The following is a 23,918-nucleotide window of genomic DNA, read 5'->3' as shown; positions in this document are numbered from 1 at the left end:
ATCCAATCACTGACTCAGCACTGCCAAGGCCACCACCCCACACACCACATTTGTATTGGTTTGGGGCCTAAAATGGCACATCCCTCCCCCCCTTTTCCAGATGCAGTTCTGTATTCAGACTAAAACAGAGATCACAAAGGCTGTATGGGTCAACAACTTGTGAAGTACCTATGGATGAATTTGTTATCTCCCTGCTCTACAACAATCTGAAATTAGCACCTCACCCGATACGGAAACCCTGGACCCTACATTTGCTCCACAACCACTTTGATTCAAGGAGTCCCTGAAAATAAAGTGTGAGCAGACCCACATAAAATCTATAATTAAATGTGAACAGATGAAAGGCTGAACCTTTGCTGCTATCACAAGGAGGTCAGGAGATCAGAGCTCATCAGTGGTCAGGAATACTCCAAACTGGGACTCTCAGGCTGCCTGGATTTACAGCTTTAGTCTCTATCAGTGACTTCTGATGATTTTAGCTATTTCTGCATGATCCATTCTGCCTGTATCTTGCCTCATCCTCTGTTCCAAAACAGCAGAGTTAATTATTAACACCTACTAGGCAATTGCTGAATAGCAAGTACCAAAACAGAGGATACAGAGAGTTTCTCTAGCTGACAGCTTGCAAAATCCTACAGCTCATCTTTCTTAAAGCTTCAGTTCTGCAAGTATGGAGATGCTCATGTTCTTTATATAAAAAATTAAAAAGATTAAAAAAGAATCTGAAGGTTCCTGGCTCTCAGAAACTCTTAAATCAAGAACTTGCCACGACTGCTGACTCCTCTCTTTCATAACAGCTCTGTTTCCATTCTCCTCAACAGCATCAGCTCTCCCAAAGAGGGGAAAAATCCCAGGCAGAAACTCACCTGTTAAAATGATACAGGCATGCAAACAACACAACCTGTATGGAAAATGACCTGACCTGCTTCCACAAGTGACAGTGGGAATGTCTCTGCAGGTTTTGCAAGAATCCTTTCCACCAACAATGTGGGCTGGTCCTGAACCATGCTCCTGAGAGCTGCCCATCACTGCTACATTTTCTCCACCATCAAGCCCGCAAGAACATGTTGCTCCTGGACACTGTTATTTTAATACACTTTGAAAGAAACAGAATTATGTATTTTTAAGATTTCTACTTTAAAGTCACATTTGTCAATAACCTAAAAAATCGTATCATTCTATCTCTCCATAGGGCACTGTGAGGATTTATTCAACAAAGGGGGAAGAAGGAAACAAGGTCTGGTCTGAAGAAATGCACCTGGAACACAACAGTTTTTGTATGATTTTCTGACTTGCTAAAAATATTTATTAATGGTGTTAATTTATCTTCTAAATTTTCAAAATTAAGTACGGGAGGAAAAATGATTACTTCTTCACCAGAACCATCTTAATGGAATCCAGAAGAACATTAATATCTAGTGCAATCATTTACTTTGATGTCTGTATAATATGCAGTGACCCGTAAGTGGAATGAGCTAAAACTGTCATAAATTCATTATGAGAAACCATTCTTTGAAGAATATCAATGCAAATTTGAAATGAAGTGGGCAATATGGAAATGAGCTAACTGCACAGCGTTTAAAATAACTGGCTCCAGCAACATTGTCCTTTCTGCGCACTTCCATTTCAGCAGCAAAAAACACTGGAGAGGCTGGGTCATGAAAATTACTTAGTACTGATAGTGATAGGGCAGCATTCATTTACAATCTCAGACTCTGAGGAAAAAAAGAAATCCAAAGGATGATTCTATAATTCTCATTTCTCTCAGAAAGGGAACCTTGGATGGCATGCAGCGCAAAATGTGCCAGCTCAGGCCCTGTCAACAAAGACTGGAAGAAAATACTGCATCTCCCCGGGGGTTTTCTAGGTATCACCTTATAAAAGTAGAATGCAAAATTTCTCTTAGTATCCTACAAAGGTTTGGGTTGCAAGGGACCTTAAAGCTCACCCCAGTGCCAACACCCTCCACTATCCCCGGCTGCCTCAAGCCCTGTCCAACCTGGCCTTGGACATTTTCAGGGATGGGGTACCAAGCATCCAGAACTATAAAGGTATTTTCCTCCATGGATATGGAATGCACCTTCCCCAAGTGGGGCCCAGCCCCTGCCCCACCCTCTCTGTCCCAGCACTACTCAGAGTGGCTCTGCCTGGAGGAAGCAGCGCCTTTGCCCTCGCAGGTGGCCAGGGCAGGGGGCCAGCGGTGCCCAGCCACCACCTCCTTTATCCCAGTGTGAACCCTGCCACCTCGGGCAGGAGGAGCTTGGCATCACACCCCTCCCTCCTTCATCTATTTACTTTTGAATTTTAATCCCTGGCTTCCCTTTACTCACTGATTTTGGGGCTGCGCTTTTGTAGCAGCGGCTTCTGTTTGTGGTTTGTTTCTTCAAGGGGAGGGAGGAGAGTCCAGATGTGGAGCAGCTCCATGCTGGGATGTGAGGAACCTGTGGGACCCGTTCCCACAGAGCTGCCCCGGGCCCTGGGGTTTGGCTGACACAGCATCTGGGCAAAGTGGCTGCCTGTCCCTGAGGGAAAACGTGTGGGGGAGCAGGCTGGCTTTGGAGCCCTCCATTCCCTGCTCTCAGGATGAACAGCACAGGAACCTCTGACATTATCCCATCTCCATGCACAGCTGGTGATGCCCACTTTGTCCTTTTAGCGCTCCTATGCCCCGGGAACCAAAGAAAAAGGGCATCTCAATTTCTTTTTCCCCCCTCACACAATAACCCAAGGTGCATTTTGCTGTGTGTTTTTGTGGGTTTCACCCTGCCTGGATTCCAACACAAGAACCAACATCTCCAAGTATTTCATTAAGTTGAGGCTATATATACAGAGAGAGAGAGTCTCATATATATATATATATATTTATATATATGCACCATCTGTATGTATTCCATACCTAAAGAGGCTCCAAGAGAGATGGAGAGGGATTCTGGAAAGGGCCTGGAGTGACAAGACAAGGGGGAATGGCTTCAAACTCACAGAGAGCAGGGCTGGGTGAGTTACTGAGCAGAAACTCCTCCCTGTGAGGGTGGCGAGGCCCTGGCACCGGTTGCCCCATCCCTGGAAGTGCCCAAGGCCAGCCTGGACGGGGCTTGGAGCAACTTGGGAGAGTGGGAGGTGTCCCTGCCCATGGCAGGGTGTGCACTGGATGACCTTTAAGGTCCTTCCAACCTAAATCAACCTGCGATTCTGTGATTCTGCGATTCTGAAAGCAGAAGGGAAAATAGGTGGGGCAAGACAGAGAAATTAATAGCCTCTCCTTTATATATAAAAATATATTTCTAGATATCCATCCCTTACAGTGGATAATGAACAAACAGGATGAAGTTTTCCCAACGCTTGTACTGGAGCTGACCCTGTGCTGGTGGAACAGGGCTCCTGGAGAATGTCACACACAGCAAGGAAAGCAAACGAGGGGCCAGCACAGGATTTAACACACCCAAACTCTTCAGGACAGACAAAACCCAGGAAAATCTCTTCTTTCTAAGGGTTTGACTCTCAAGCATTTTTTGTTTCCTTCCCCTTATAAGGAGAGCATGAGCAAGTTCTATCACAAAATTGTGTGTTCTGAAACACTGCCACGGCACAATGGTTTAAAAAAAATAATTGGGACATTAGAGACAGAAATCTTCACACTGGAATTTGCATTAATACGTGCTAACTTCAGTTTTTACGAAGCTCGTTACCAATGTAGTGCACCAGTGCTAAAATAAAAATGCAGTTATGCATTTAAAACACTGCAATTCAAAGCTTACATAGCAATAATAAGCAGCACTGGCTTCAAATATTTTAAAGTACCAAATTAATTATATTTCCATGCTTAAATTTGCCCTTGTGGTATTTTACATCTGTAGAAAGGAAGACACCACAAATACGCCAAGTAAACTTGGTGGCTATTCTGTTTCTTTTAGTGGGCTTATTTCTTTTTAATTTAGTTTTTTAAGCACCTAGTTTGGGCAGGTTGGTAATAGAATTAAAATGTATTTTCCCAAATTGATGTGGAATTCGACATATACCGATCTTTGCACTGCACATCAAAAATATTTATGACTGATGTATCTATAACATTCATTTTACATCTTGTGTATAATAAATATATTTAAATAGGTGTCTTCCCTTTCACATATTACATTTTATATGGCTATTAAGGTGTTTCATTCTGCATTTTCTGCCAGGCTTTTAATTTCACACACTTCATCTATTACTGTCTACTTTAGACACATCACTACAGAACATGATAACTGGTGTTGAATACAGAGTCACAGAGGCGGGGGATTTGCAATTCCAAGTAATGTGGAGCTGGGTGATAAATGGAGAACAGCAGCTGGGCTGAGAAGCTCAAGAGAGACAAAAATCACATTTGCAGGTAAGTGGAGTGGAAATTTGTGGAAATTGGGTAAAACAAAAAGCAAAACATTGTTATTAAAGGTGGAGTGAGAGGTAGCAAGAGCAACAGAGAGGCAATTTTCTCCTAGCTCCAGCAGGAATTCATCTCAAGCTCTAACATGCAATTTCACTACGGAGCTCCAGGATGAAACGCAGGATTATACCTAATTATTTTGGGGGTTTGGATAATAAAACATAAAAATCCCAGCAAGTGGCCTTTTGTGCCAGTGCAGCCCAGAAAAGGATGAATAAAAGTTGTAAAAACATCCAAAACCTGAACTGCAATAAATATCAAGATAACCACCCAACAGAAAAGAAATGCAGCTTTAGGGATTTGGTATTTTCAGGGATATCTGTACTATGACAGCCCAGTTCAGAGGAAAATTGATCCAGCTGCTGAAGTTTGCCAAAACAATGCTAAGCTGAAGGAATACCATGCAGCTTCTCATTTTACCCTCTGTGGCAGTAATATTTTAAAATGGAAAGCCGTGAGTGCTGCAGGAGTATGGAAATGAGGACAATTAAATTTGCCCTATTACAAGTATTAAAAAGGCTGTTATGTAAACAGTCCATTCCAAACAAAAAGTTAATAGATCTTTATTAATGTGTTATTTATTTTGGTCATACCATCTTGTAAAATATTAATACTGCCTGAGTTTTGGCACTTTAGCTTTCAAAGTGACAAATCCTTGTGACTAGCCGCCATTAGTTTTGACTAATACTTAGGGCCAAAAAACCCCATTCCAACCTGCTGAGTGACAAACTCAATGCTGGCAAAACTCCCTTTGTTTTGGAGAAGGCTTATTGTAAAACCTTCCCCCAAGAAGATGGGGAAATGCAGGAGAGGTTTTGTAGAGCCACTGTGGAATTGTGGGGAGACGAAGTTTAATTTTAACGTAAGCTGGAGTTCAGCAACACATGTGGCACACTGGTACCAAGCTGGGCATGGAGACAAAGTCCAGGATCCCAATAAACCATCCCAGCCAGGCCTTCTGATTCTGAACTCACAAATAACTATCCTAGCTGCTCATTTACCTCCAGGAATAATAGCACACATGTGACCCTCTCTGCAACATCTCACATGAAAATTAGCACAGCTTCCATGTTTTCTTACATGTGTGTACGTGTGTGCACAAACCAACACTAGTGATTTAAAAACATATAATATGTAATACAAATTACTTCCTTCTTTCACCTATCTACTAGTTCTTCATTGATCTGACTCCAAACATCCCTGGTTTGGCTGAGCAGCCACCAAAGCACATGGTGCAATGACAGCATCCCGTGCAGCCCCAGATCTCCAGCATCTAATCCTGCTACATTCCATTCCCATCCTGCAGGCTACAAGGATGTGGGACTGTCAGCTCAAGTGCAATGACTCTGGCTTTGTTTTGAGGGTGGAGATGCTCTGGAAGGTGTCAGAGGTACCTGGAATGAAACCGGGAGCAGAGAGATCCCAGTCAGAACTGGAGAAACAACCTGACTAAAGAAGTGATTCAGGCCTATGGATACAAAGGAATGACAGGAAAACAAGCTTAGTTTATCTTTTCTTATTTTCTTTCTTTGCCCCTTGTCAAAAGCCTACATTTTAACCCAAGGGGGCCTTCGATTCCACCAGAAAATGTCTTCCCATGGAGCATCTTGTGTTTCCCCTGGCAGACAGCCCTCTAGCACAGCCATTCCCACTGGGCACTGCGTCTTCAGAGTATTTCTGCTTTACTGTGCCAGACCTGTTCAAGTTTTGAGCCCTGCTTAAGCCTCAGGTTGAAGCTGAGAAGGTGGTGATTCACTGACAGAGCCTCATCTCTCCCACATTTGTACCAGCCCTTCTCTGGCTCTTCCTCAAGCAGAATTAAAGCCTGGGACTCTGACCTCAGCACCCAGTGTGAAATGACAGCTTCCCTGATGACTGCCATGTCCCCCCGTTCTCTTTGTCTATTCACGTGACCTTCTTTCTCCCTGACTCAGAAGTACTGCAGCACCAAAAGCAGAGATGGCAGCACATCAAAGAGCCTAAATTACAAGGGAAGTGGGTTTATTTTCACTTGAGCTGAGATTTTATTTTTTTAAAGCAAGACTTCAAAGTACCTTAAAAAAAGTAGCTGAGATGATAATGGGATCGAAAAATTCAGTGGCATCTGAATAACATAATTCAAGCACCAGTATCAGGGGATAAGATAACCCACCCAGAGCAGTTCCCAGACACTGAGGTTACACATCTCATCTGGGCTGTGTTTCTGACGGGATGCGAATTTGCAGCCCTACGGACAATAAAGAAATGCGGGATTAAGAAACAAGAAAGGAGGAAAAAGGGCCAGTCAATTCTCCCACCGCCTTTTCTTGTTCCTAAAATTTCAGCTGCCTGGAAATGGCTGATGAGAAGATGGGATTATGCAAGCATTTGCCAACTTCTCACACGGCAAAGAAATGAAAGCCTCACTGATGGGTAGCTTAACCCATCTTCTAAGCACTGAGCTAAAACTTGTTTACTAAGGAGAACTTGAATAGTGAAACCCCTTTAAAAAAAAACAGAAGTGATGAGGACTTGACAATTCCCAGGATTAAAAAGCTGCATATATTACAGACAAGGTAATCTCCTTATAGTAAGATGAGAAAAGGGAAAAAAGCCTTTTTGGTGGGCAAGACAGTTTTTGTTTTAAAGCATATCCATCCTGTCTCGCTGAAGACTTTCTTGTATTATTGCCTTTTTTTGCTCCTGATAAACATGACAGAGAAGAGCTACATCAGCCTTCCAAATCCTTATTGTTCCATTTTCCAACATAATTACTCACTGCTCCCATCAAACATGACCCACCAGTAGTAAAATAAGAAGCACTGTGCTCTTCCTACATTTCTTCAGGTGAAGAATTGGGTGCTATGAGACAGCACCAACCAAGCGCAAAATAGCTTGAGTGAGTTTTGAATAGACCTTCAGAAAGTGTGTCACCTCAGCAGACTTGAGTTTCCCTGAGCTCTTCCTCCTTGTCATTCTGGTGACATGGTACCTTCTGCCAGTACTCTCACTTAACTACAGCTGAAGGCCAGTCAAAAATCTAACCTAGAATGACGGTATATGCAGAGCTGGAAGGGACTCACAGGGATCACCGACTCCAACTCCTCGACAATCTGTTAAAAACCTCATAAAAACCCTCTAAATCCTGCTCCAAGCTGAAGTTGCAACACCCACTGGAGCATCAGCAACGCAAAATTGCAGGTAGCAAATAGCTGATCTGGAGGTTGAAGAAGAAATCGTATTGCCTGCTGCTCAGCCACAGGATAGGGCAGCAAAATTAACTCCATTTGCCACAGGAATGCACCTGTAGCTGTGTAATGTAAGGATGTGTGTGTAGGAGAGGAAATATAAAGCAGGCAGGTTGCTGGAGCTCACATCAGCATGAGAAGCTGAAAAATCCCAGACTGTGGCTTTTTTTACAGCTGCCCAGTAATGGCAAAAGGCAAATCTTCAGCTGGTGATAATGGTTATGGTTCCTCTGGGATCTGCTGCTGATGTTTCCCCTCTGGACCTACAGATGGAGGGGGAAACCCCAACCATTCCACATGAAGAAAAGCTGCACTGAATGAGTGCAACCAGATGTGAGAACTTGCAAGGACAAGAATTGTGGGATGTCTTTGAAAACTTCAACTGGGCAAAGCCCCAGCCTGCCAATAACAAAACCTAAGGTCCTTCAGCTTTTGAAGAGAAGACACAACAGCTCAGAAATGCCAGAAGTGACTCAACCGTGATTTTTAAGCTGCTTCAACAGCATCTTAGTTATTTCAAGTAGTCATAAGAGTTTGCCTTCCCTTAAGTGGAATTACAAGCTGGTAAAGTGCTCAAATCGGGGCAAAAGAAACACAAACGATTTTTGTGACTGCTGTGTTATGAATATAATGATTTTTTTCTGTTCCAAACTGCCTTCCCTGGGAATTTTAAAATACAGAAAACCAGCAAGTCTAGAGCAAATAATATCTACATAAGTAGGTCATTTTCTCAATGGCAGGGAAGTGCTGTTTTTACTCCAGCTTGTTTGTAACACAGACACACACATTTCCAAATAAAGCGTATTTTCAGATCTGCAAGGGAGGGGAGTGACTTATAATCATGGAGGCACTCACTCCAAGATCAAGTAGAGCCTAATTCAGAAAGACAAGCAGGAAAAAAGTCGTATTTTGCACCTTCCATGAGAGCTTTGCAGGGAGTTGTGACATTTTGGAGAAAATCCTCTCGCCTCACATAAGCCGGAGCTGGATGGTGCTGCACGCTGCATATTCCATTACAAACGCAGAGCCACGTTAGTTCATTAGAGAAGTGATAAGTTCAATCCTTACCAAGTTTTCTTGGTTCCTGGCTGCTATTTTCTGATCATCTTCTCCCCCATTTTTCATGTATTTGACCTCTTCCACTGGTTTGATCCTATACTCATCTGAGCACCAAGAAAAAAAAAGAAAAAAAATAAATTTGAACCAGTGTAGTTCAGCAGCTGGGATAAAAACCAAACTAAAACCAAAACAGCTGACTAGAATAGACCCTAATTAAGCAAAGCAACTAAAAATTACATGTATATCTTTTCAAAGGCTTATATGTGACTAATACAGAGTAAGTTTCTCCTGCCTGAAGCTTCAGTAAGAATTTCAGTAACTCTCTGGTCTAGTACAGCCGTGGCACCAGGAAGCAGGGATGTTTGGTGTGTAGTCTCTCTCAAATTCCTAGTTTTCTGTTTAACATGTTCAATACAAACAAGTTCTTTGCTCCTGGATTTTCAGCCTTAGTGAACCAACAAGGTGTGTACAGTGGTTACTCGAGAGAGGGCTGCTCATGGGTGCTCCATGCACAGCAAAGCTGATGGAGACTACTGAAAATGTAGGTTAAAAGCTGGAAAAAGCCACACCATAACCACTTTGCCTTTTTTAAAATTCTCTTCTTCCTAAGGACACAATACACAGTCACAGAATGATTTCTGGAGAAAAGGCCCCATGCTGACCATATTTTGATTCCCACTTGCCCCACCAAGCACCATTTTTCTTGCACACAAGCATTACCCAGACAGAAATTCACCTTGAAAATAAGTTTAAAAAGTAAGATTCTTGGTTTGTCCCTAATATTTACCAGCTTTTCAGATACTAGAATTCCCGGCTCTAATGCCAGGATAGAAATGTTATCTAACATACAGGTGCTATTCCACAGTAAACCCAAAGCTCCAACAAGGGATTTTTTTTTTTTTCCTTGGTAGGACAAAATGGGATTTCAGGAAATTTTTTTTTTTCCTGCAGCCTGTGAATCCAGTTCTTGCAGGACCAACACTGCCCTTGTTCAGTCGCTTTTTGCTCTCGTTATCTTTGTAGCATGTGAATCTATTGGAAAAAACACCCAGAGTTGTGCACCCACCCTCCACCAGCCAGGATAAACAATGCAGAAGAGAAACTTCATCCCAAAAAAGGGTAAAATATTAATACAAAGTGAAATGAGACACAGTACACTCAGAATAAAGGGCAAAACATGGGAAATTAGAAGACACTCCACAAACTTTCCTCTTTCTCTTTGGGTTTTCAAGCAATTTCTCTCACTTATGCTAAGGGAAAAACAAAGCACAAATAGATTTTTCTGGGTTACTGTATTTAAAAAAAAAAAGAATCAGTATTATTTAGATAAAGTTATTCTCAAGAAACTGTTAACCACAGAGTCTAGAAGTTAAATAAGCCTTGCTTTGAAAAGTAAGGCTTATTTTCAAAATAAACTTGTTTCAAATACAATCTTATTTTAAAAAATACATCATGGTTTGGCATTTGGTCTAGTCCACATCTATACATTTTCTTTATTACAGAGTTCAAATAAACTGAATCTATCAAATAGAAGCATCTCAGATGCAGAGGCTCAAATCAGATGGAAGAATTTAAGATGATGTTATCAGATTGGTAAATGTGAACAGCTCAGGTTTTTTGGGTTTTTTTCTTTTTTTCAAGTGTAATTCAGCGAGGCTGGAGGTGACAATTCATAAACCCAAAAGGGCTGAACACAATAAAGCCTGGGAATTAGAAGTAGGTGATTGACTGCAATTATCTAACTTACATTCTCCTCCCTGCCTCAGTGTTCTCTGTTGTGATTAGCAATAAAAAAACCCACACGCAGAAAAAGCATCAAACTCCCACAGAGGCACGCAGGGATCTGAATGGGGAAACAGATGAGCAAGAGAAAGCAGCACAAAGGACATTTCCCAACCAACAGCCAGTCCATGGGCACTGGAGGAGAGAGGAAGCTCAGCCCAGCCTTGTGGAAAATGAAGAAGGTATGGAGTGGCCGACATTCCGTGGCAAAAATCACCCTGAAACGTGTCTGCTGCTTATTGCAAGAGATTAATTGTGATCAGACACCATATCCAGGCAGCAGCTGATCCTGTGGGGATGGTATAGAAGGCATGTTTCCTTGGACACATCATCCTTTGGAGCAAGTCAAACAGGGCACCAAGGAGTCCCTGACTGATAGCCAGGATAATCAGACTGACACGTGAAATTCTGATACACCCGGATAGGCCGGAGTCTTCTTAGAGATCAAAAATTTTAAATTCACAATGAACATGGGCACGGATCCTTCAAATGCTGCATCATTTGCCAGATGCATCAAGTAGCTCACAACTGGAGAACTGGAGGCAGAGAACTTTGCACAGATTTCTTATGATATTTCCAGCAGTGTTAGTAAACTTCAACACCTTCCTCATGATACAATAAGTATCCAATTATCTCTGGCACAGATGATGTTACTCTGCCCTCCATCCTGCCAACTGCAGAAGTGCAGACACCTGGATAATTTATGCCCAAGATATGCAGCAGCAAGAAAGTTTCCAAAAATAAACCAGTCATTTTTCATAACGTTTTTTGGACAAGTTGAATTCACCACAGCAAACAGCAAGTCTTACTTTGGAGAAATCCAACTTTTCCTTAGGGGAATGGCTTCTGGCTGGGGCAGGGTTAGATGGGATATTGGGAAGAAATCCTTCCCTGTCAGGGTGGTGAGACCCTAACACAGGGTGCCCAGAGAAGCTGGGGCTGCCCCTGGATCCCTGGAAGTGTCCAAGGCCAGGCTGGGCAGGGCTTGGAGCAACCTGGGAAGGTGTCCCTGCCCATGGCAGGGGGTGGCACTGGATGGGCTTTAAGATCCCTTCCAATCCAAGCCCCATGCTGTGATTCTGTGGATACAGATGAAAAAAAATCAGGCAGCCCCTGCAGATGTTGGCAGAATCAGACTAGTAACAGAAAGCGTCTTACAAAATTAATATAAACGTCCTGGCTAAAACTGATGGTATGCGTTTGAGCAGAAGAAATCTCTGCTTGTATCTCAAAAAGCCATAAAGCTTTGACACAATCTAAAGCTGAGGATCTCCTTGGAAAGCCAAGAGATTATCTCCTGGGATGAGACACGCTGGGGAAGGGGTTGAGGGGCCGGCACTCAGGCTCCAGTGCCTCGAGGAGTGATGAACAGCCTGGAGTGCCAGGCAGCTTCCAGCTCCAGCAATCCCCGGGCTCTGAGCAAGCCGTGCACGCACCAAGATCAGACCAGACGGCAAATGCAGCACCAGCCTGTGGAAAGCCAGGGATCAACTTCATTTTGGTTAATAACTGAGCCATCAACAACTGTGTTATCAGCTACACACAGAAATGAAGGGAGCAGATCAGAGATTCATCATGTTTGAAGCAACATCATTACTCATAAGCTCTCCTAGCTCCCTGTCACAGGCAAAATACTTTCCTCAAAACAAGGAGCACTGGTAACATTTGATAGTATTGACTAGTCTCTTGCTGGAAGGAGGTATAAATAGATAGGATTCCACTTTGCAAGGGAAAAGAGCAGCTAAGTAATTATACAGAATTACATAGCTAGGGAGGACATTGTTTGCTGGTGTAATAGAGAAGTAACACCTTATTCACAGGTAAGACAACACCCTCTATTTCAAATATACTAAATACAGGAATTAAAATCAGATCATTATTTGCAGAAGATGGGTCTTGCACTGCATTATGTTATTTTTGGGAGGACACAATGACATACAAGCTTTTTTGACTAGGTGAAGCTAAAATTTGTCTTCTACAGATACTTTACACATAAGGTAAGGTGTTCAGAAACTACAGATTCTGAGGTTCTACTTGTCTAATGTTACTGGCAGGATGAGAGCACTGCAAGTGCAAAAGGGATGTTGATGCAATGCACAGACCTTGAAGTAGATCATGAAGTGTACAGCCATTAATAGTTCTAGGAGGATATGGAAATTAAAGACAGGTTGGATGAATGGGTCCTTAATGCCTTTCTGGTAGGTATGTGCAAACTGCTAACCTGGTTCTGCTCAATAAGGTAAGAGTGACCTGGACTTGAAGAAGTAAAGGATGATAAAACCATCTTTTAAGTTTTACCTCCTGATTTCTACTGAAGTAAACACAGCATTTTGACATATTTTGGTCTGAGCAGACAGAAACAAATCCAGAGAAATCCTGAAATATTGATTGAGATCCAGTAGGACCTCATTAAGTCTGGCAGCCAACAAGATCTTTAAAACTGTAAGAAGTTCAAGATAAAGGAAATCTGTACTCCATGCATGTTTACCTTGGTCTTTTTCTGAAATACAGTTTTATATCAAAAAGACAAGTGAAACATGTTCATGTTTCTTTCTGGTATAGAACTAAAAATCAAGTAGTGAATATGACAAAAAAAAACTTAGTACACTATCATTCAGAATGTGACATATCACATATAAAGAGAAATGCATCCTTATGCTTCTTTCAGGAGCAAAAACAAAATCAGGTCCTGTCTTCTATTATATGGTGTATTATATAAAAAGAGAAAATTTCCAGTAACTCATATGGGGGAGGAATGGCTTTACAGGACTGTCACAGCATCCTGAGTTGAAGAAAAGCAACTCAATTAAATCAAAAGAAAAACAGCATAAATGAACCACAAAAGACAGAAATACTGCAAGCATAACACCCACCACAAAATCACAGGATATGAACCAGAAAGCAGGAACGCTTCTAGCTCCAAACTGTGGAAAGGCATAGGGAGGAAGAATTTTTAAGCTGAATATGCTGCAAAAATTCTCAGCAGGCAAATCTTATGAATGAAGATCTCCATCTGGAAACAGATAATTCCACTCAAACATGTCACCCAGTTGCCATGGCAATGTGACAAAGAAAAACAGCACTCATTAATAACAATTTCAGTGATAAATGAGCATATCAACCTAGAATATTGAAACAATTACTGGGTGGGGGGGCACAAAACTGTGGTGGTTCCCATGAGAAAAATGTCTTTGGCACTTCCAGACATGGCTGTAAGTGCCTTTACCACAGGAATATGGGCAATGACACTAATTCTAGCTCAGTTTAAAGGAAAGAACAAGACTAGAAAAAAGCATAACTTCATCAAATATATCTAGAGCCACTGTGACTTTTGGCAAAATATTTGGTTAAACAGCAAGCCTTTAAATATGTAAATAAATAGAATGCTGATTTACACTGCATTCCCATTTCAGACATCTAAACACTGCATTCCCATTTCAGACATCTAAGAACAAACAGATTTGGTTCCACCGTCATCAAGAGGGACGATGGGTGAGCCTCTTCTGTATTTTTAGCAAGACATCAAGGATCAGGCAGGAGGTGAGTGCTACTTCAGTCATACTCCCGAGAGGGAAGCTTCTAAGCACACTTTCATCTTCCTGTGCCAGGTATTTTTCTGCAGTTTCTCTTGACTTTCTGTCACACGACATGCCAAGATTTATCCTCCATCCACACTTAACCACATGTCTGTTCTGTAAAATAGGAGCTTTCTGTCTAACAAATTCCTCTGCATTGTACTTACTCCTGCCAGGTGCAGAAAGTGCTCCTACCGCTGTGAATGCCACGGATCAAAGCTTCATGTGCTCCCCTCTCCCAAAGGCTTGAAAGCTCAAAGCTATATTTAGATAAAAGATTGAATTGCTTTTTCTAAAAATATTTGTTAAGAACCATAAGAGATTTTGATGCAATTGAAGTGAAACACAGAACAGCAGGTGAGCCACTTAGATGCTGAGCACAGAACATGCCAAACATCCCAGAACAGTTTGGGTGGGAAGGGACCTTAAAAATTCCTCCTGTTCCACCACCTGCCATGGACAGGGACACCTTCCACTAGCCCAGGCTGCTCCAAGCCCTGTCCAGCCTGGCCTTGGACACTTCCAGGATTCCAGGGGCAGCCACAGCTTCTCTGGGCTCCCTGTGCCAGGGCCTCCTCAACCTGACAGGGAACAATTTCTTCCCCATATTCCCACCTACCCCTGCCCTCTGGCAGTGAGAATCCATTCCCCCTTGTCCTGTCACCCCACCCCTTGTAAAAAGTCGCTCCATCTTTTTTGTCAGCTCCCTTCAGACACTGGAAAGCCACTGGAAGGCCTGAAGCTTCTCCTCTCCAGGCTGAACAATCCTAATTCTCCCAGCCTTCTCTCACAGTAAAGCTGCTCCATCCCTCTGATCATCTTGGTGGCCTCCTCTGGACTGGCTCCAACAGCTCCATGTCCTGCATGTGCTGGGATGCTAGAGCTGGATGCAGCTGTCCTGGAGCCCATCTCCAGTGCCACCAGGAAGAAGGAACACTCCAGAATTCACAGCTGCACTGGGAGGACACGAGCAATGGTGAACTCAGCTCTAGAAAGAGCCAGGCCACACATCAGAAGAAAAACCAAAATCACAGACCACCAGGACAGTCAAGGAGCAGAATTAGGCTGCTTGTGTGGCTGCAGCTCCCACCACCTGAGCCATCAACCTTCAGTGCCATGGGTTCATGTCCACTGGAGGACTCGATGGGTGAGATGAGCTACTTAGGTTATTCCATCTCTGTTATGTATGTGGTATGTATCCAACTGCCTGGATACCAGGGAAGTTATGTCAAAAATCCCAGAAAAAGTCAACAGTCAGAGAAAGTAGTTGCAAAAATCCTGCAAATTAATATTTCTTGAACTAAATATTAAGAACTGGATGATATCTAAGATATCTTCTTAGGTCCAGCTTCAAGCACTCACAGAAAGCAGCAGCTTTACGGTTGATTGGATTCAACAGGGTTGAAGCATTTGCTCAGCTGTGAGGGTGAGTTTCTGATTCACTTGGATGTGGACTGGGAGTGAAATTTCACTGGCGGTCCCCCAGTATTGGGAGAGCAGCCTGTCGTCTCCTTCTGTTACCAACCCTCAAAGCTATCAATTCACAGGCAATTCTTGATCCAAGCGATCATGGTTTTACTAACATGAATAGAATAATAAAAATAGCTTAGGAAATAAGCCAACCCATTTTTCTCAAAGGATTATCTGAAAATGCTCATTCAGATTTCCCAAATTAATTTATCTTGCCCTAATCCAATCTAAAAATACAGCCCCGGCTGGGAGTCGAGGCAGTGGACACCACCAGATACTAAACAGAGAACAGGTACACGAACAACACCCAGATTCTGCCAACAAAATCTAAATCCTCTGACAGAACAGCTCTTTAAAAATCAACACACCACACAGATCACAGCACATCTGCAAAGCCCACCCTCAAGCACTTTTTCTTCCTCCTACACAACCCGAACACGTACCCAAGGAGTGCCAATGACTGCTTCTGCACAAGGCAGATGTGACCGCCAGGGCTGATTTTTGGAGGAAAAAAGGGGATTGAGACATTCTGTGTAACAAAAGCCAGTCCTTAAATGGAGGATTCCTGCAGAATTGGAAGGATGTTCAGTGAGACAGGGGTAGCTCTTTTCGAAGCTATCCAGCAGCCCTATGGCATATCCAGTGCTTCATGGAACATTCACCCCCTCAAGGGTCATGCCTACCTGAAAAAATTCAGTAACTTCCCTTCTACTTTATCAAACCTCCCTCCTGCAGGCCCAAACCATGACATGTTTCAGCAGCAACCTCTGAGGCTGACAGGTCAAACAGAACACAGCTCCATTAACTGTCCTGGACATGACCTTGATCTTTGCTGCTGGAGAAGCACAAACCCTCATGTTGCCATATTAACCCACCCCTCACCAGTGCTTTCAGCAGTTTTCAGAGCTGCAAATCTCTCACAGCTCTCAATCCCTTGGGAAACTGTCCTCTCCCAGCCTGATGTCTGCCTCTGGGAAAAGGCACTGACCCAACCCCTGCGCTGCTGCTGCTCCTCGAGTGCCTCAGGTTGTGTATCCTGGGTCTTCTGATTCCTTTGCCCCTAGTCTAAAGGTGATGATGAAGCCATAATTTAGCTCCCTTGTTTCTATAGGTTTAATTTCCAAATTTGGCACATGACTTGCAGAAACAAACCACGCTACATCAGCTGATACAGCAGGAGATGTGCAGCCGAATCAAGGAGAGGGTGACTTGCTTCCCATCTTCAGTTGTTTTCTTCTTAGTTCCCTCTACTTGTTTTTTCTTCTTGGTTCCTACCACTACTTGGTTTCTTCTTGGTCAAAAAGTCCCTAAGACTGCTCCACATTTTGAGCTGTTATACAGTCCAAGCCCTGTGAAAACTGGAGTTGTTCTTACAATTTTCTATCACATTATGAATTAAGGATTGTTTCAACTAACCTTACACCAGGGGCACAGTCCCACTGCTCTGGATCTGCCAGGTCTACCTTAGTTGTAGGTAGGTCAGAGGAACCACAGCCTCAGAGGCTATTTCATTATCTCAGGGAAGATTTTAAAATACAGCCTCGACGTCCCCAAATCCAGTTAATGCTAAACACACAATTTCTGCTTTGCCTGTACTGTCTTTGTGTTCAAGATCCGAGGAAACACCATATGCGAGATGGTATTGAAAAAACCTGCCATGTGATCATATAATTAAAGACTTTTGTGTGCTCCTCTGTAATTACAAAGCCAAAGAACAGTGCTGGTGGTGTGCACTCATAACTGTCTTTCAACCACCTAGATTTCTGCATGCTGAAACTATATAATTCATATAAACATACATATACATATACTCTATACACACAGACACTTTTTTTTACCTTTTTGTTTTCATTTAATTAACGCATAACTTTGAGGCAGATGCCAGGTTGTTCAAAGGAAACCATTTCTCAGGTGGAGGAGATTACAGCCACAGTGCTTGGCAGGAAGGATACCCAGTAAATGCAATTATCTAGCCCACTAAAAAGATGAAATTGAGAAATGAAAGCAGGAGAGGAAACAAGCAGCAGAGAGATTAATTAAAGGAATGGACAGGAAGAAAACAAAGAGTCTGTGCCTTGAAAATATGACTGTTCTTATGAAGCCCCCAGGTGGGTATCTGGATCCAGGCTGCCTTGAACACAGCACAACATGGCCAGCTTGGAAAGGCTCCTTCAACTCCATTTCCCTGCTCTGGTTTGAAATTCTCCCTCAGAAAATTTAAAAAAAAAAACAAACCAACAAGCACAAAATATTTAATTCTTTTCAGGTTTTTCAATGTCATTAATGAAACTCCCAGTCTCTGCTGGGAGTTTCCCTCCCCCCCACCCCCATCTGTCTATGTATCGAACATTCCTCACTTTGGCACAGAACCAGCCAGGAACTATTCAACTGCAGGAAAAATACCTAACTGACCATTTCTGTGAGCATCCCTTGTGCAGCACTGGAGGCCCTTGCCTCTTACAGCTCCTCTAAGCTATCCATCCACCCAAAACCATTCCTGAACGGAGCTGCCCCAAGGGTTCCATGGAAAATAAGTCATTACCACACCCTTGAAATTACACATCTCCTATTATTGCAAACACAGGATGAGGTGCCTTCAGTTTCCTTGTCAATAAAAAAGCCAATTCCTCTTTCCTTAACAAGCAATGCCATTCTCAATCAGTCAACTATTAAATGAGATTGTTGCCCCGCAACGTACAACTTGAAATGGGTTTTCATACCCTTCCTGGCATAGTAACTTTTTTCTATTAATATTAAGCTATCAAATTTTCCCTGCTCACAGACCTCAAAGAGTGCTTGTAAATCAGCAGCTATTTCATTTTTATTAATTCCAATATGGAAGGGACTGAATAAATACCCAGAACCAGTAACATCTCCTCATTGTCAAAATGCCTTTAAACCAAGAGGGGAGATTTAACGAAAACTTGATTTATAAAATACAGTGCACATTTCCAGATGCAAAAAGATACAGAAGTTAATTACATTATTTTACTTACAGACCACCTAACAGCTCCAAAGTAACCTATTGGAAATATTAGTATTTCACTATGGCTACAGATTTTCCATGCCTTCTTCCCTTCCCTTTGGGCAACAGTTTTTAAAAGAAAGCAAAATACTGATGACTGAAAAAAAAAAGAGTTTTGCAATAGCTAAAAAAACCCCAACAATTGAAGTAAGAAATACATGCTTAGAGCACTTGGATTAGGTGAGTACTTTCACCCTAAAATTATTTCAAGATGCACCCAGTTCCTACAGTTAGAAATACAGTATATCATGGAATCAGAGGATCTTAGAACCTGCTAAGATGGAAAGGACCCACCAGGATCACCCAGTCTAAGCCTTGCCCCTGCACAGACACCCCAACAATTCCAGTCTGCGCATCCCTGAGAGCTTTGTCCAAATGCTCCTGGAGCTCTGGCAGTCTTGGGGGCTGTGACCACTCGACAACAAATTCAGGGGATGAGATGCATGTAATTGTAACAAATACAATCATTACACAAATTAGGAGACTTCAGTGGAAAAAATCCAAATCATTACACCACCTTTTTTTTCCCCCCTCTGAATAGCTCAAAATCATTCCTGGAGCCATAACTCCCGAAACAAAGGTGACTGCATGCACCTTCTCAGTACCACAGAACATGAAGTGCTCTGCATTCGAGTTGCCTGAACAGCCCCTGCAGTGCTCCTGTGACAAGAGCAGAAAGGAAAAATAGAATTTAAAAGCAACCTAAACCTGATCCTTTCTGCCACAGCCCCCGCTCCTACAGGTAAGAACAAAAAGTGCATGGCAGGGCATAATGACACCCACTCAGCAGAAGCCAGGCTTTGTTTTTCACAAGCACATGAGGCAGAAGTCTTAACATTTTCCATTTTTTCACATTTTTTTCTGGTGCTAGCTCAAGACAGAGCACTGTCAGTCTTGGGTCTCTGACCAAGGAGAACATGAGACCACTTGGTTGTAATATTTATTTAAAATACCCATGATGGTACAGTGTTTTGGAGAACTACCTCCTGGAAAAATGCCTTCTATGTTCACTTCCTCTATCCTCTAAAGGCACCTTTGGCTGTGTATGCCAAAGATAGACAAATACTTACTGGTCAGGTACCTTTTAATTGTATTTAACAACGATTTCTACCAGTAGATATTTCCTACTATAAAATCAAAGCCTTAAAAATTTCAGCCTTGTGTGGCTGCAATGAATACACACCCATGCAGCTACACAAGGCTTGCCTGGGGAGTTGGGAATAATTCCCCACAGTGAGTCCTACCCGGCCAAATTTTACGCTTTGGGATTTTCTCTTAGTTTTTTATTTCTCCAAATTTGTGGCCCAGTAATAAAACACTTGGAAAATGACTAAAGGAACACTGCAGTAATTGAAAGTATATGGCATTTTTACCATGATTTCTCCTTGTTTGCACCCACAGGTAGGCAACAAATGCCAGAGACTGTCTTTAAAAGATTAAGTGAAAAACTAAGTGCGTCTGTACCATAAAATAAACGGATTTCCTTTAGCACCAAGGCTGCCAGAAAACACATCCTGGCTCCTTTCTAGCCAGCGCCAAAGGCGGATGTATGGCCCTATTTATAGCCCACTAATGCAATTGTGAAATGCACACCCCTTGCACTTCATTTGTATGGGCTGGGGCTGGACTCTCCATGGAGCTAAGCAGCTTGGAGGAAAGGTCACTCCCTGGAATAACACCACATTCCAGAGGCTGCCAAGGCTCGGGGACCCTCGGAGCCCCCTGCCCTCTGGTCGCTCTCTGGGTGCTCTGATGCCAACAGAGAGCTTGCAAATGGGGAAAGCTCACATGAAAGTAAGAAGCAAGGAAGTGATGATCTGCCTGGGATTAAGTTAAGGGATATCAACTGTTTCTCCACCTTGGCTCACCTTCTGTCTCTGTACTGTAAATCCCCACTCAAAGTGCCCAGTCAAACTGCGTGTGTATCATTCCAAACCCAGCACTGCAAAGTTCTGGATAAAAACAGCTCCTTTCCACTAAGGAGAGTGACTTTGCAGAATAATTCCCTCATCTAATACCATGACAAGGGGTTGTAAAAACAGTCCAGGAAGATTAACCACCAGAAGAAGGTAACTATAGAGTGCGAGGGCTGCCTAACTAATTTATGGACACCTGTTCTAAGTCCAACTCTCTTTCAGGTAGGAAAACGTCAGCAACTTTTCCATGGCAAAGATCTTCTATCCATTCAGGAAAGGCATCTCTTTTTGGGTCTTTCTGTTTTTGCTTTTCAAATAGGCACCGAGAAATATCTTCAAACACTGTTGCTCTACTGCCTGCACCATTTACAACTAAGTAATTTTCCAGCACCCAGGTATCAAAAAAGCTACTCTCCTGTCACTTTTGAACTGGTTTTCTTCTCTGCTGGATTGGTGAAAATAGACACTGAAAGCCAATCTTGCAAAAAGAGGCAAGGTAGCTTCTAGGAGCCTGCAGGAACCTTTCCACAGACTTGGATGTCACCCCTAAGGAACAACAGATAGATGTTTCTGCACTTCCAAAGGGGGAAAAAAATGGGGAAGAGGGTAGGAGAAGGGAAAACTATTTCAATGACCATCATTACATAAAGACCACAATTAATGGACAGCTGCTGTCAGAGTCTGGAGTGCACTAAGTGGCCACAACCAACCCCTTGAGACCACACCTGCATCTCCTGCCCCTGGATCCAGGGGCTCTGTTTCTGCTGAGACTTGGGCCTCCAGTCCCTGCCAGGGCAGGTCTGCCTGTTTCTAGTCCTACCTTTGGTCCCATCTCCTGGAGGGACCTCATCCCCAAGCCGTAGGTATCTTCTTCCCATCTCTCCTCTCCCTGTCTTCAGCCTCATCTCCTGTTGCTCCTCACAGCATTCCCTGGTCCTGGTTCATTGCCATGCCTGGGCCTGCTCTTTCTGTATTCTTTATACATCTATATACCTGTATTTCCTTGCTGGAGAGGGAGGAAGACCATGTTTTGTTACTACTCAGAGCCAACCCACAGTCCAGAGCAGCCTCTTCCCTCTTCTGCATAAACAGCACTTTTTCCAAGAGCTGCAGAGATGAGCCATTTCTATACATAAAAGGTGAAAATACAGTTTTAATTCATGTGGAAAACACTTTCTTCACACATATTGATCATGAATAGGTAACTAGACAAACCTGAGGGTGCAGTTTGGTTTTGTTTTGATTTTCTTTAAACTCTGTTGCTTCCTTATGGTAATAAAATAGTAAATTATTGACTTACCAAGGGTGTTCTCAGAGTTACACAACTACATCATAAACCTAGATAACACATGCAATTTTGTTACATTCCCCACACGAATATTACCAGGGTAGGTAGGGTTTGGTTCTGTTCATTTCTCTCACTTCCTGAAACACTTGTTTGGGACTGCCCCTTGTTTACTTAGGTAAGAAGCAGGCTATCAACAAATTGCTAAACAAGGCAAGGAAAAAGAATCACAGAATGGCTTGGGTTGGAAGGGGCCTTAAAGATTATCCCATCCCACCCCCTGCCATGGGCAGGGACACCTTCCACTAGCTCAGGTTGCTCCAGCCCCAATGTCCAACATGGCCTTGGACACTCCCAGGGATCCAGGGGCAGCCACAGCTTCTCTGGGCACCCTGTGCCAGGGTCTCACCACCCTGACAGGGAAGGATTTCTTCACAACCCCTAACCTAAACCTGCCCTCTGGCCATTAAAAAACACGGAGTCCAGTACAAGTCTGGAAGATGCTCGTGCACCTCCACCCTCTGCTACAACGCCCTCACTCACTCATCGGCTTTTCTTCAGCTTTCAAGCACTGGAACAAAATCCACTTTTACAACATCAACTGCTGAAATCATGAACAACATGAAACCTTCCCTTTCAGGAGCTCAGCCAGAGTTTGAATTTAAGCAATGAAAATCTCCTCCTTTGAAACTCACAGTGATACTTGGTTTTAGACCCCTGAGACTGAGCTTTCAGAGAATGGGTGCCTACAGGCCGCTCACTTCCATGGAGCTTAGATTAAGAACAAGTAAGTGCCCGTGATTGCACCAGAAATATTTTTCATGTCTGAAAATGTCTTTTTAAAAAGTTATAGTCTCCAAGTATGGAATTAGGACACAGCATGGGGCTGGTCCACTTGTGCATCTATCCCCAGCATGAGTAAGAGCTGATACTGCAGAACATATCAGGACAGCCACATGAACTGGAGCAGCTCCTCGTGGAGTTTCCATCAGCTAACCACCACAGTCCATAAAATAAAGGCTGCCAGGCCAAGGGAACTGTGTGTTTGGGTGCAGTGAGACCTTCTGATCCCAGCACACATCCACACTTGACAGGACACAAGTTCTGTTGCTTAAGCTACAGCATTCCAGACAACTTCAGCTCACTGAAGACAGCCACACTGTCTTCTAGAATAAAGGAAGTCTCGTTCCCAATTTTAGCTTGTTGGGGGGGTTTTTGGTTGTTTTTGGTGGGGTTTTTTGTTTGTTTGTTTGGGGGGGGTTTGTTGTTGTTTGTTTTGTTTTTGTTTTTTCCCCTGACAATTAAGGGGAAGGGAGAGCAGTTATTATGGTATAACAGGAAGGTGTTATTCACTGAAAACACTTCTCAGGTGTTTTTCTGACTGCAAATTTTAACTGAAAACTTCCCCACTTCAAATGGCCAGATGACCTCCAGAATTTTGTGTCCTAAAACAAGATGGGTTTAGAAGTTACCTCATATTCGTTAAGGACATCTGAACAGTCTTGCCAGGCCTAGAGATATTTTTAATTGTCCTGAGCAACATCCCAAGACTGAAATTTTCAATAAGATGATACTTCTCGCCTGTTAAGGAAAGAGCCTTCAAAGCAAACTAATCTCTACAAAGGTTTGGACACACTATTTTTGGAGATGACAGTGCATATTTAGGAAAGATAAATCACAGTCCAAATTCCCCCTTGTTATTCTCCTTCTGCACAGAGTGGACATATTTTAAAGGTTTCAATTATTTTAGCAATTTGGCTAAAATTTGACTTCAAACTAAGTCAGGGTTCTGCTGTCTTTGACAGAGACAAGGAAAGAAATACCTGTGACAAGCCAGGGATGAACAGAAGGGAGACAATCCCATAAAACACACAGGAAGAAAGGAAACATCAGTGTGAGAAAGAAAACTGCTCTAGAGCTTGTGAAGCAATCAGATACTATCACAGAAACCTAGAATGGTTTGGGTTGGGAGGGACCTTAGAGTCCATTTCATTCCACCCCCTGCCATGGGCACGGACACATTCCACTGTCCCAGGTTGCTCAGAACCGCAACCAGCCTGGCCTTGTGCATTAATCAGTTTTTCCATCTCATTACAGTGCTTACTGCTGAAGATTTCCTTTCCTAACCTTCTCCCAGCTGTTCTGAGATAAACTGGTTT

At 42.9% G+C, this 23,918-nt stretch overlaps 1 protein-coding gene across 2 annotated transcripts in view; it reads right to left on the bottom strand.

The window, feature by feature from the left end:
- C9H1orf21 (chromosome 9 C1orf21 homolog) overlaps window positions 1–23,918 on the bottom strand; it is a 113,222-nt gene that overhangs the window by 36,293 nt on the left and 53,011 nt on the right. For both annotated transcript variants that reach the window (XM_040073395.2, XM_040073396.2), the window contains exon 3: window positions 8,716–8,810. In XM_040073395.2, the coding sequence (XP_039929329.1) occupies window positions 8,716–8,810 (95 nt within the window). The remainder of the gene's footprint in view (window positions 1–8,715; window positions 8,811–23,918) is intronic.

Source organism: Hirundo rustica, chromosome 9, assembly GCF_015227805.2.
Source record: "Hirundo rustica isolate bHirRus1 chromosome 9, bHirRus1.pri.v3, whole genome shotgun sequence".
In the NCBI taxonomy this organism is placed as follows: Eukaryota; Metazoa; Chordata; class Aves; order Passeriformes; family Hirundinidae; genus Hirundo; species Hirundo rustica.
The sequence above is the reverse complement of the archived record's forward strand: the minus strand, read 5'-3'. Positions and strand labels throughout refer to the sequence as shown.